Source organism: Malaclemys terrapin, chromosome 6 (genome assembly GCF_027887155.1).
Source record: "Malaclemys terrapin pileata isolate rMalTer1 chromosome 6, rMalTer1.hap1, whole genome shotgun sequence".
In the NCBI taxonomy this organism is placed as follows: Eukaryota; Metazoa; Chordata; order Testudines; family Emydidae; genus Malaclemys; species Malaclemys terrapin.
Window position 1 is genome coordinate 4,345,200 of NC_071510.1, and position 14,154 is coordinate 4,359,353.

At 46.8% G+C, this 14,154-nt stretch overlaps 1 protein-coding gene across 3 annotated transcripts in view; it reads left to right on the forward strand.

Moving 5' to 3' along the window:
* ABCA1 (ATP binding cassette subfamily A member 1) overlaps positions 1 to 14,154 on the forward strand; it is a 128,630-nt gene that overhangs the window by 68,621 nt on the left and 45,855 nt on the right. For all 3 annotated transcript variants that reach the window (XM_054031636.1, XM_054031639.1, XM_054031637.1), the window contains exons 8-11: positions 4,534 to 4,620; positions 11,819 to 12,059; positions 12,763 to 12,902; positions 13,537 to 13,653. In XM_054031636.1, the coding sequence (XP_053887611.1) occupies positions 4,534 to 4,620; positions 11,819 to 12,059; positions 12,763 to 12,902; positions 13,537 to 13,653 (585 nt within the window). The remainder of the gene's footprint in view (positions 1 to 4,533; positions 4,621 to 11,818; positions 12,060 to 12,762; positions 12,903 to 13,536; positions 13,654 to 14,154) is intronic.

The window sequence follows — 14,154 nt, forward strand, 5'->3', positions numbered from 1 at the left end:
CCTATGGAACCCACTTTGTTGTCCAATAAAACAAATACTCTACTGTCTGCATAGAGGAATTCAGCACTCTTGCTCTGTGGGTATCCAGATTTGATATGCCTCATAGGACAAATAGTCAAGCATCAGTTGCTTGGAGTTTTCCCAATCAAAGAGGCTGATTATTAAGCACTGGAATCAGATTACCTTTCAGCCCTGACTTTACTGTAATTCATGTTCTGTTTTGCACATGTCTTCCATGTGCATTTTCTCCTTACCTAGAGAGGCTACTACCGAGAACGACATAATAATGAATACATAGAGATGAAGTAACAGCAGACAGAGGAAAGAGAGCACAAAAATTGTTCCTCTAGAGAAATGAACTATTTTGAAAAGGACTCTGGGAAGGAAAGCATTTCAGAGCAGGCTGGGGACAGGAGAGGTTGAGTTGAGGTTATCTTCAGTTATTTAGAGTGTTCATAATAAGTGAAATTTGCATTTTGTGGGGTTGAATGGGACTGAAATGGTTTATAGGCCTTTTACTGGCCCTCTGCCATGTAAACGTTCACATGGCTGCAGCCCAGCCTCTCTCCACCTGGGCAGTTTACCCTTCCCAAATCTCCATACACACTCACTTTGAGCCCAAAGATTTTCAGATGCCAGTCTGAGTACGTGCCTCTAACTGCCCAGTTTACACCCAGTCAGGTTGGTGAGGGTACAAGTACTGAGATTTGCACCCACAATCCAATTGCAGATGCAAAATACAGGAGCAAATTACTTGAGAATTAACTGGACCCTGAAAAAGGAGGCCACCCATTGGAAATGTTGGCCTGTAGGTTTTCTTCCTCGTTAAATGAATTCTGGTTCTGGCCAAACTCACTCAGTACAGGCCCAACTTCCTCATTTTCCACCATCTTCGGTTATAGAATTTGCTTTCTGTAATGACAAGCTTACGAATATTCTCGCAGCGAAGATCGTAAAAGGATAAAAGTGAGAACATTGCCAACAAGTAGGGTAAGTGTGGACATACCCTCAGTAAAGTCTGAATTCTTTAGCCCAGCAGAAACAAAAACACTGGCCATATCTAAGCCTATGTTTCTGATCAGTACAAGAGCAGCCATAAGTCATTATGCTCCTGCCACTGGGCAAGAACAATATAGATATTGAGTGAAGTATTGAGAAGTCTGCTTCTGATTTCGACCTCAGAGGAAAGCTCTGTGCTTCTGAAGAGAATCTTGAATCCAGCAATTCTGAACCTGATGAGCATTCGGCCAACCTTACTTAGGAGCACAAAGCATAATTTTTCCAAAGGAAAATGGTGAAGTTTGCTGTAATGTCTGAATCAGTTAAACGAAATACATGTGCTCTATGTGGCCAAGTGGACTGAATAAATTAATCTAGGAATTGGTCATCACACATTTGAAACACTGGGCTTAATGGCTAAACAGTCCCTTGACCTACAATAACATCCTTGGAAAAGGAGGTAACGTTCTGCCACTCTTGAACAAAGGAGTCTGTTCACTTGCAGTGTATCAATAAAAGCAGCATTTTCCTAAGGGTGAAATCTTGGAAACAAGTTCTGCTCTGCTTCTTATACAAAGCTCATAAACCCGTGTTGAAAAGCTCATTGACCAAGTAAATTACATTTTTTAAAATGCCCCGGAGGTCTTTGTTTAATGGCATTTTAGTAACTAAAAGCTCTCTCTGGCTGTAATGCAAGTGTAACAGAAACTCTGGGCCATGTTTTCAACTGGCGTAAACAGCCATGGCTCAATTGGCTACAAGTTTTCATCCTTTTCTTTTCGGAGACCCCTGAAGAAGAAGAAGAAGAAGGGTCCATGAGTTTGCAGCTCTATTTAGGGTAAATTTCACCTCAGGGACTTCATGAAAAACTCAAGCTCCCATTTAAACCCCACATTAAGGGGTGATACATTGGTCTTTCTGCATTGGAGAGTGTGTTCAGCTCTACATAAAAGAGAAGAATTAATGTTACAAAGGAAATCAGTGTGGTACAAAGTGCAATGAATTGGCTGGTAAGATTTCAACACAATTAAGAAGAAAGCCAGATAGAAAAATGGTGCTCATTTTTACCATACTTCATATTCACAAATTTTTCCATATAGAGAACTCCCAAATAATTGTCCAAGCCTGGGGACAGAGGAATAGAGGGAGGCAGTTGTGGTTAAAACCCTGGACTGAGATCCAGGTTGCCATCTTTGCCACTGCCCTGCTGTGACCTTGATTCTGGGCATGTCTGTGCGGCATCTGGGAGTGAGCCCGGGTCCTAAAAACAGCAGTGTAGACATTGTGGCTCGGGCTGGGCACATGCTCCGAAGCCTGGGGCCAGGAGTGGGCTTGAGAGCCCAAGCTCCAGCCCAAGCCGCAACATCAAAGCACCATCTACAGAGCTATTTCTAGAGCACCAACGTGAGCCCCTGAGCGGGCGTCTGCGGGCCCCAGCTGGGGGCTTGCTCCCGGATGGAGTGTCGACATGCCCCGAATGTCTCTGTACCTCAGCTCCACACCTATAAAATGGCGATCATGGGGTGTCCTAACCTCACAGAGGATAAATTAAATGCGCTTAGTTATACTTTGGCTTATATAAGCACTTAGACAGGCAAATCGGTTTAGACAGGACTGCAGAAGGGACTCTGGGAGGGATCATCAAAAAGCCCAAAATTATGGCTGGCTGGATGGCAAAAAGCCATTGTTGAATGGATGTTCATTGTCCAAGGAAAGCAACACACCTGGGCATAATGCAGCACCAATCGCTGAACTGCAGATTCAGTCGCGATCTATGTATGCCTTTCCCATTCGATAGGCTCTTCGGGCTGATGGAGGAGACCTGCCACATGCAGTATTAGACGCTCTGTGTTGAGCCTGCCCTGCAGGTAGTTGTTGTTAATTCTGTATTTGAGAAGTGCCCACAGTGTGCAGAGAGTTTGCAGTGCTTTAGGCAGGGCTGGCTCAAAAACGGGGCGGGGGGACAGAGGGGCCACTTCTGGATTTTATTTTCTGTTTCCTTCAAACTTTTCTCTAGTGTTGAGCCTGCTGCTGACTGAGTAAAGAAGAGTGATGCCAATCAGGGACTGCAGGCAGCCAGGGCAGGGGAGGGGGAATCTAGTGCCCTTGCCCTCAGTTAATCCCCTGAGATCAGTGCTGGAGGGATACCCCGCCACTTAAATGTGGGACCAACCCTCCTTCACTTGACAGAATGAGACGCAATCTCTGTGAGCGGGTTTTCCCCACGAGACCGTAAAGCACACAAGTTAAAATGGGGCCTTCCCACGTAGGGAAGAACTTTGCTCTGTGTAGATCTTTCCAATGCTAATATTCAGTATGGAGAGGCAGCTTGTATGGGTGTTAAGTAACGGGTTTGAACTCTGCAGCGTTGGGGCATCCCAGAAAACATCTCCAGGTTTGGCAGTGAGCTGTAGCTCTGCCGTGAGTCACATGTTGCACGAGGCCATGAGGGAGCTGTGTAGGGTGACCAGACAGCAAATGTGAAAAATCGGGACGGGGGCAGGGGGTAATAGGAGCCTATATAAGAAAAAGACCCAAAAATTGGAACTGTCCCTATAAAATTGGGACATCTGATCACACTAGAGCTGTGAGGGCTACAAAAAGCAATTGTGTTTGTCTCTCTTAATGACATGGGTGGCATTTTGTCATTGCTGTGGCCCAAACAGAACACTGAATAATACATACATTCCAATTACTTGAACACAGCGAGCAAAGTTGCCTATGAAAAGAAGTTTTCTTTAATATAAATACAAGCGTCATTTGAACCTCTGGCTTGGTGTGTCCTTTTTAGTGTGCTGGGATGAAGCCGCATGAGATCACCCTTCCCTTAAACAATAGGGCAGGGATCCTGTTCGGCAGTAATACCAGAAATGCCAACTGCGTGATTTGTCTACCACTTCCTGGTTGAAATAGTGTTTATGACAAATATTGTTTCCCATTGCAAAGTAAATATGACTCAGATGCCGTATTTACTTGCCAGAAGCAACCATTGAAGTATCATGTGGCAGGGCGAGGTGACATATACACGAACATTGTGTCCCTTGAAAAAATGCTGACATTTCTTATTGCATATTGTGCAGAAATTATTTTTTAAAATCTTACGATTCAGCCTGTGAATTGTCCATTCTCATCCTTCATGGGAGAAATGTCAAAAGCACATGACCAGCTCCTGCATCTCTTACTCAGGGCTTGTCTTCACAGCAAAGTTAGCTTGAGAGTTGCCCCTAACTCAAGGCCTATCCCCACATACCCTTCACTGAAGCATGGGATTCTTCACTAATGGCTGTTCTCCTCACCCCAGCCTGTGAGGAAGGGAAGCATTACCCCCCTTGATGGATGAAGAGCTGAGACATGGGGCAGATTAAGAAGCTTGCCAAAGGTTGCACAGAGGGAGTCTGGGAATTGACTCAGGTCTCCTGAGTCCCTGTCCACTAAACCCGACTCGGAATCTGAATGTTCCTGAGGGTTTGCGTTTCCCTGTTGTTGTTGTTTTTTTTTGTGATCCCAAGTTTCTATTTCTCTTTCCTCTTACAGAAAGGAATCGCCTCCAATTCCTCCTTACACGATCTGTCAGGAGCCCTGGAGAGCTTGGTGGAGAGTCTTGGGAAGCTGGTTAAAGAGGTAAGTTGCTCCTTCCTGCATTGGGAGGGAGAACTTCTCTTTGCCGTCACCGTTCCTAGCCTGAAATTGACTTCCCCAAAGCACAAAGCTGCCCAGTAACCTGCACCTGCCTTCCAGCTTTTTTCCCGTTAATAAAGAAAGGCCCCACTTTGTAGCACCGTTGTGCCCAGAACTCCGAGGGAAGTCAGTGGGAGTCCTCTGAGCCGTGCAGCTACAGATTTGGTCTTCTGAGGGACCTGAAGGAAGAACTCTAAAATATCTGTGCTGTGCATCGTGTCCGACATTTGCTTTTCAGAGCCAGCTTTTCCAAGGCAGGAAGAATCATTGCACTGGCAAAATAAACAGAATGCTCGCTGTGCCCTGGACGGGGCCGTGGGCGCGAGCCGGTGTAATGAGTTTTGCTCACAGATGTGAGCCGTGGTGGACGTGATATAAGTTGGTTTCAGCAGCTGGTCTCAGGGAGAGACAAGGAGTTATGAGAGGGGGAAAGTAGGTTGATGTTGTAATTTACTAGCTCTGGACTTTTGGACAGTTACGTATGCATTGCTTGTCTCATCTATATTTGTGAAGCATCTAGCATAGTGGGAACCTGATCTTGGTTGGGGCCCTCCAGGCTCTGTCAGAATATAAATACAAATAATAAGGTGACAAATTTGCACGTGTAAATGACAATTTTGTGGATGAAAAAAAAAACATTTTTGTAGGTGAAATGGTGAAAAATCAGCCCTAAGTGCTTAGTGCTGGACCAGCCCCCGGCTATATTTTTAGAGCTAGCTCCTTGGAGCAGGGACTGCCTTTGTTCTGTATTTGTACGGCACAGCGCAGTGGGGCCCTGTTCCGGGACTGGGGCTGCTGGCCCTCTGAGAATAGAAATAGCAATAAGAAATGAACTATCTTACTTTAGCTCAGATTGTGCTGACTGTGACAGGCTGTTATTATTCTAACATGTGTTTTCTCTCTTGGAGAAGTTGCCATTTAAGCTAAACAATACCATCCCCCTCCTCCCCATTATTCTTCATCGGGGAAAGAGCCCTACAGCCATGAACTGGAGTAACCTCTTAGAGCCTGGGAAAGCTGAGGTCACCTCAGGTTACTGAGCCATAGAGGGGAGGGCGTTAGAAGCTGGCACATGCCCACCAACTCTTCCTTGGACATGTTCCCTGCCCAATCCTAGGACCTGCAGCAGTTCCCATTTATGATGAAATGAACAAGAAGATTCCAAGATCAGCATCAGTTTGGAATCAAGGCAAAGCTGTAGCCGTTAGCAGAAGAGGCTCTCCTAAGAGCCTGGCCTCCGGGGCTGGTTACAGCTGTTTCCTGTTACAGCACTCAGGCCTCTTTTTATTTATTTTTTTTGCCTGGAGGTAAAAATAATTGAAACCATGTGATGTTCTCTTTGCTGATGTGGCTGAAAACTCCCTGAGTAACGTGCCTTTTGCTTGACAGCTGTCCTGGGTAGGAGTACCATTCTTTTCCCCTATTCCAGTGCAAACAACGGCAGCCTTTTCTCTGCAGCGCCTGTTGCATTAGCCTCCCAGACTGCCTGACTGAAAGTTACATTTCATTGTTTGGGCTGCTGACTGCTGTGTGACAAATGGGGAAGGAGGATTCATTCCCTTGTTGATCTAGCAGCAGGCATTGGGGAAAGGAGAAAACTATTATTTGCATCACATCCCCTAGTCTTTCTAGCAAAGGGACTGAACTAGATCCCTGGCTCTGAACATGGGGGCAATCCCGATCCCAGTCTTTGGACAAGTTTCCAATTCAACCTACATGCTGAATCTTTCCTAGCCTGAACCTGTTGGTGAGAGGCTCCCTAAAGACTGAACAAAGCTGCTCGCACAAATGATTTTTGTTTTTTAATGGCAGGGTCTGATAGATTGAATTATTATTTATTTGTAGTATGATAGCTTGTAAGGGTATGTCTACACTGCAATTAAACACCTGCAGCTGGCCCGAGCTTTTGGGGCTCACACTGTGGGGCTATAAAATTATGGTGTAGCCGTTTGGAGCCCAGGCTCTGGGTCCCTCCCAGCTTGTTGGGTCCCAAAACCCAGGCTCCAGCGTGAGCCTGGACGTCTACACCACAATTTTATAGCCCCCAAACCCACGTCAGCAGACATGGGCCAGCCGCAGAGGTGTTGCAGTGTTAAACATACCCTATAGGCCCCATCTGAGCTCGGGTGTTTTATGTACACGTAGTAAGAGACAGTTCTTGTCTCAAAAAGCTTGCAGTCCAAACAGACATATAGGGTAGGAGGGGAAACTGAGGCACAGAGGTGCAGTGACTTGCCCAAGGTCACCCAGCTGATCAGTGGCAGGGTTGGGAACTGAACCCACAGTCCAGTGCCCTAGCCCCTAGGTCAGGTTGCTTCTCAGTCATGTTCCCTCTATAAAGCCTGTTTTCTGCATTATAAAACCACTTACATCAGGCTGAGACTTGCCATTTGAGTTTTCAGTCCAGCTCTAAACACATATTCATTCCTCCTCTCTCCCATTTCCCCACTTTAGCTGATTGTGGTACATTTTGCACAGATGCAACTCCACTGCCTTCAGTGGAGTGACTGCTTGTCTCACTCAGTGCGAATGATGCAGAGCTCAAGGCGCAACCAGGTGAACTGAGAATGAACTGCAGAAAGCCACTTCTCCCTGCTTGTGTTGCTTTCAGTAAAAGCTTTTCAACGAGATCCTGCTCTGCGATGTGGGATATGCATTGCGGCTTTCCTGAGATTAGAACCATCGCTTACTGCTATTGTAATGTAGCCTTCAGTGTTGAATGCAGTGGAGCAGTCAGCTAGCCATATGAAATCTTAATGATAGGTGATACACGGCAGCCAGCTTCTTACCTGTTATGCCTTTAGGCATCTCCAGTGCTTAACAGAGGCCTATTGATTACCCTGCTCGGGCAGTGGCATATTGAGATGCAGGGTTTGTGACCATCACAGCGTGCTTCTGTACGTCCCCAGGCCAATGGGGGGAGTAGTTTCGCTCTTGAGTGTTCTGTAGTTTGTCCACTGCGGTTTTATCAGAAATAAGCGACAGGAGACATTTAGAAAGGAAATACAAACTACAAGGAGCTATAAATTTAAATTTTAAATTAATGGAGATATCCCATCTCCTAGAACTGGAAGGGACCTTGAAAGGTCATCGAGTCCAGCCCCCTACCTTCACTAGCAGGACCAAGTACTGATTTTGCCCCAGATCCCTAAGTGGCCCCCTCAAGGATTGAACTCACAACCCTGGGTTTAGCAGGCCAATGCTCAAACCACTGAGCTATCCCTCCCCCCTATTGTGAATACAGTTATACTGGTATATAGTTATTCTCCTTTGCATATGAGAACAGCTATACAGGTATAAAGCACCTTTATATGGCTATACCTGTGTCCACATTAGGGGCGTGGGGGGAAGAGGATCATACTGCTTTCACTAGCTTAGTGGAATGGATGAATTTTCTAGTGTAGATGAGGCCTTTGAGTTGGGCACTGAAAATCACGAGTCTCTTTTGAAAATCTTGGCCATATATGTCCAATTCTTATTTTTAAGAGTCAACCAGAGCAAAATTAAAGTTAGCCATTTTGAAACCTAAAATGACTGATGTATACCTAAGGTTATTTCCATTGTATCACATGGTGTCTGCTTCCCCCAAGCTGTGTGGAGCACAATGACACCAGATGTGGTGGGGTGGGATGCAGACCAAGACAACAAATGGGCAGTGGAGAAATTTAAAATATGCCTAAGGCATTAACATTAGGCAAATATGGAAGAAACCCCAAGGCTTTGCTTGTTGTCTCATCTGTCTCCCATCAGATCGATACAAATAAACAAACTTCTTGTGTGTGACCTGGGAGTGGCTCTCGATCAGCATCAGCTGAATTTTTGCCAAGTCATTGGAACATGTCTAAAACATCCACAATTCTGGGAATAAACTCAACAGGCCAAGGTCATCCCCAGCGTAACTCCACGGACTTCAGTGGTGTAACCTCCGGAGTGAATTTGGTTTGCTCTGGTCCAGGCTTTGTCATTTTTGACTGTGTCAAAATCAAGCGGCACAGTACATCAGAACTAGCAGGCCAGCTACACTCTGATTGCCTTGGTGTCATGGTCCATGGAAATAAAGCGATGGCCCGTGGCCCAGGAAGTATCTGTAATGTTAAAATCTCCTTAGCATTCTTGTGTGAATCTCATAAAGGGATGGCTGTTGTGTGTTATATTACAAATATATGGGCTAGAAAGACACCAGTGTTATGTCTAGCTAAAACATGCCTGGTATTCTGGGTGCTGACTTTGGGCAGGATGCATCCATTCCACTTATGCTAGTTGACAGGCGCAAAAGCCAAGAGAAGTTGTGGAAGAGTGGGTCACAGAATTGCAACAGCTCTGGGGCATGTTTCCTTTCCCTCCTGCTCTTGGAAACCCGTGGGCAGCCATTCCCATGTGCCTCTGTGTTATACTTAGGCTTGGCAGAATTAGAGTTTTATTTCTTTATTACATTGATGGATAATATCAATGTTTTTAAAGCATTTTTTTAGATGTTTATCAATTTAAATTTTCACATCTGTGGGAAATTGGGGGGCAGAGGCCAGACAATTCTCCAACAACAGTACTCGTTGTGATTCAGAAATCTAAAGGTTAAACTGTTAACACAGATTGTCAACATCACATGTCAAAATATACATAATAAATATCCTTTAATAAACAAACCATAGCTGTTTACTCTTCGTTCCTAATCCATTTGTAACCAGTCCAATTCAAGAGTCTAAATCACTGGATTTTGAGTAAGAAGTTTTTAAGCAGCATTTTTCCTACTTTGTAAATTTTGATTATTAACAATGGAAATATTTTTGTCAGTTTGCGTGGATATGGGGCAGCTCCAGGCACCAGCATACCAAGCGCGTGCCTGGGGCAGCAAGCCGCGGGGGGCGGCCTGCTGGTCGCTGTGAGGGCGGCAGTCAGGCGGCCTTCGGCGGCGTGCCTGTGGGAGGTGCGCCGGTCCCGCGGATTCGGCGGCAATTCAGCGGCGGATACGCCGAAGCCACGGGACCAGCAGATCACCCGCAGAAACACCACCGAATCCGCATGACTGCGGACCACTCGCAGGTGTGCCACCAAAGGCCGCCTGACTGTCATGCTTGGGGTGGCAAAAAACATAGAGCCGCCCCTGGCGTGGATACAGAGAAATCGACATTTACCAATAAAAATCTGATTCTTCCAAGCCTGGAAATGCCCCACTCAGGACCCTTGGAGCTCAGGAAGGAACTGTAGGTCCAGTGGGGAGGGAGAGGCTGATTAGCTGTCTTGAGAGCCCAGCTCCCCAGGCTGTCCCAGGATTCCTGGGGTGAACCCTCTTTCCTTTGCAGGTGCCTAGGCTCTTCAGGATCTCCAGGTTTCACTGCTTCCAGCCCCTGTGTTTGTATCAAAGCTTTGGGAAGCAGTGGGGTGTGCAGTATAGATCAGGAGAGGGGGCAGGGAAGAAGGGAACAAGATGATCAGGGTAGCATACTGGATAGCAATGCAGAACATGAGAGCAGCTTCAGGTTTATAGGTCTGGGGTTGGGGGTTGGAGGCATTTTGGTAGCAATATTGTAGTGCCTTCTAGTTATTACAGAGACAAGGTGGGTGAGGTAATATCTTTTATTGGACCAAATTCTGTTGGTGAAAAAGGTGAGCCTTCGAGCTACACAAAGCTCTTCATCACTCTCCTACGTGTAACTCGAAAGCTCGTCACTTGGACCAGCAGACGCTGGTCCAGTAAAAGATATTACCTCGCCCACCTTGTGTCTCTCATATCCTGGGACCAACACTTCTCGCTACTGTGTAATTTAGTTTCTTCCTGATAGATTTCAGAAACCCTTTTACACATTGCTAGTGAAGCAGTTCAGCTCACCAATACTAACGTGCGTCGTTGTTGTTACAATAGGTGGCGAATATAGCAACACCTCTAGTTAAGGTGGCCTGATATTTTCCAAAAGTGTCCATCGTGCCCAGCTCCAGTTGAAGTTAATGGGAGCTGCAGCTCTGAAAATAATGGTCTGAAGCATTACAGGCTAGATTGTGAGCTGGTATAAATGGACATCAGTGGAGATGTGCCATTTTACACACTCTGGGTATCTGGCCTTCTCTCTTAAAGCACAGTATATTACTGTAGTGTCATAGGCCGGCCCTGTGGTGTTTTTATTTGCATCACTTTGTAAGTGAGTGGACATGGATGCTAATGTCAGAGTGATGGAGACTGTTTCTGGTGGAAGATAGACTCTTCGTAGCCAATCTGTAGTGTTAATGCCCCTGCACCTTGTACTTGTGGCACCTTAGAGACTAACAAATTTATTAGAGCATAAGCTTTCGTGGACTACAGCCCACTTGGGCTGTAGTCCACGAAAGCTTATGCTCTAATAAATTTGTTAGTCTCTAAGGTGCCACAAGTACTCCTGTTCTTCTTTTTGCGGATACAGACTAACACGGCTGTTACTCTGAAACCTGCACCTTGTGTTAGGGAAATGCCAAGGGAGGCTGGCTGGTTTTAATGGTTGCGGAGCCAATGAAGATCCCTGTTGTGACCCTGAAGTTTAGCTGCAGCTGGACTTGCCGCATGACCATCAAGGATTGTCTGGGAATGCCATTGATAAAGGGAGGGTGGGAGGAAAGTGATATCTGACCTCATGGGCCAAATTCTCTACCCGTGTAAATTGGCACAAGCCCATTGACTTCAGTGAAGCTATGCCAGTTTACACCAGTAGAGAATTGGGTCCCGTATCTCAGCCTCTGAATGTTGCAAAGCTGCATCTGATTAGTTTGACTCACTCTTTATTATTTCCCTACCTCTCCTTCTGGCTCACTCCTCCCCACCCCCATTCTGTCGCCAAATGAGGGGACCCTGCTGGAATGGGAATGGGGTGCAGCCATGAGAAGGAATGGAGTTCACGGGAGGGCAGGGGCTAAGGATTTTCTCTGCGATGTCATTGAAAAACACAGAATAAAGGAGATGGCACAACAGAAGCCAGCCCCCACCCCCCTGCATACATGGGACATTTCCTGAGTGCAAGGTCCCCCCACTGATCGTGCCTTTTGCTTTTCCAAGGTCTGTTTCTCGTAGCTGGTTTATTAAATTAGATCCGGTGTTTGTGGAGACAAATGCTTTGATATCAAAATATCTGCTCCATGCAAATGAAATAAGCAAGCCCTTTGTCCCCGTGCATTGCAGCTGGCGGGCATGAAGAGCTGGAGTGATATGAGGCAGGAGGTGATGTTTCTGACCAATGTGAACTCCACAAGCTCCTCTACCCAGATCTACCAGGCGGTGTCGCGGATCGTGTGTGGCCACCCGGAGGGGGGAGGGTTAAAAATCAAATCTCTCAACTGGTACGAGGACAACAACTACAAAGCCCTGTTTGGAGGCAACAGCACGGAGGAGGATGCAGCTAATTTCTATGATAATTCTACAAGTAAGTGAGATCCGGTCCTGGGCAACGTGCCTATTCATGTTACGAGTGTGTGAATCGTTAGAGGCCTCCGCTTCCGCTAGACTGTCCCACAGGGTGACAGGATAGCCAGATAATGACTCAAGGCGTGTGTGTATTTACATGCTCATATACGGCGTGATAGGGTAGTGGAGACCGTTCCATATGATGTGAGATGTTCTTATAATGGCAGTGTAAGGACCTGACACAGAGCCCATTGAAGGCTCCCACTGACTAATCTAGGCTTTGGGTAGGGCTTTGGGAGTGCTACCCTGGGTTGGATTTGCAAAGTGCTCTGCCCTGGGGGTGCACATGGGGTGCTGAGCTCTGCTGCAGATCTGGCTACTGACCCTTTGAAAATTGGGTCTTTGATGTGCTCTTTGGATTGAACTGTGCTTTGTAATCAGTGAGCAGCGCTCGCTTTGCACCGGGGCCTGGTTTTCACGATGGATGCTGTGCAGATGCCCCTTGGTGACTTTCAGAGCTCCAGATCACAGTGAGAGGCGTTGGGTTTCTGGTCAAGCTGTGCAGCTCAGGGTGTTTTCTTTTTAACTCCAACCCTCTTGGCTCAGATATTTCTGTTTTTAAAATGCACACGTGTGTGACACGCTTGCCCATGAGTAAGTGCCTTTGAGCTGTTCGATACCGTGTCTCTAGCTTAGCTCATGCATGTTCTCTTCCTGTTTAGCACCCTATTGCAATGAGCTGCTGAAGAATCTTGAATCCAGTCCGCTTTCCCGAATTATTTGGAGGGCTCTGAAGCCTTTGCTTATTGGGAAGATCCTGTACACTCCTGACACCCCGGTCACGAGGCAGGTCATGACTGAGGTAGGCTATAGAACCCTGTCCCCTCTATAAGCAGCACAGAAGAGACGGGGCCAGACCCATCCGTGCAGTTCACAGCTTTGTTCTGTGGCCCTACTGCTGGTGTAACCAGCCCAGGGAACACCCCTCAAGTATAAAGGTTATTATCCTGTAGCGCAGAGCTGATCTATGTTCTCTGCTGAAGCCTCACAGAGAAAAGGGGGCTGGAAGACAGGAGGGGTGGCTGGGGGATACCCATGCTGCGTCTCCTTCCCACCTCCTTTGGGGAGACACTCACTTCTGGGAGCACTGGGAAGCAGCAGTCCTAGTGCTTTCCTGAATGGCCCTGACATGAAAAGTGTGTGTGGGGGGGAGGCTTTTTGTACGCTGCTCCCCGTGCACACTCATGAAAGAGCCAGACATAATTCAGCCCTTTAAAGTGGCCTACAAAGGCATTGAGATCCTGGGCACGCAAATGTACTAGCTTGTGATATTTTTATTTTCAAACACGTGTGATTTTTCTCCTTGCTGTAGCTACCACGTTACCAATAAAACTTGGGCAGCGCAGTGCCTAGATTTGCACTCTGCCTACCTGGCCTGCTGCTGCTCCGACCTGCAATGCTGAAATTTTGGAATAATCCTTCCCCTTTGCTGGCAGGTGAACAGGACTTTCCAGGAGCTGGGCGTGTTCCGGGACCTAGGAGGGATGTGGGAGGAGATAAGCCCGAAGATTTGGACGTTCATGGAAAGCAGCCAGGAAATGGATCTGATCCGGGTCAGTATGCCGTCACTGTGGGTATGTCTGCACTGCAATGAAACCCCTGCGGCTGGCCCATGTCAGCTGACTCAGGCTAAGGGACTGTTCAATTGTGGTGTAGACGTTCTGACTCGTGCTGGAGCTTGGGCTCTAAGACACTGAGGTAGGAGTGTGCCAGAGCACCCGAGTCTACACTGCAATTAAACAGCCCCTTAGGCTGACCCCGAGCCAGCTAGCATGGGCCAGCCAGAGGGGGTTAATTGCAGTGTAGACATACCTTTCATTTCTCAGATAACTTTGTCCTTGCCTGAAGTGTTTATTTTGGGGATGTGACTGGCACTTCAGTCCTGAGCTGTATGCACAACACTGCATGGTCATTCCTTGAGACAAGTTCTCTTGCATGGCAGCTCCGATTCGAGAAGGAAGGTTTTAGCCTTGTCTGAAGCTGTGTGTACGTGAAATGAGAACTGAATAATGAACTAGACACAACTGGGTCAGTTCCTCCACTGGTGTAAATCA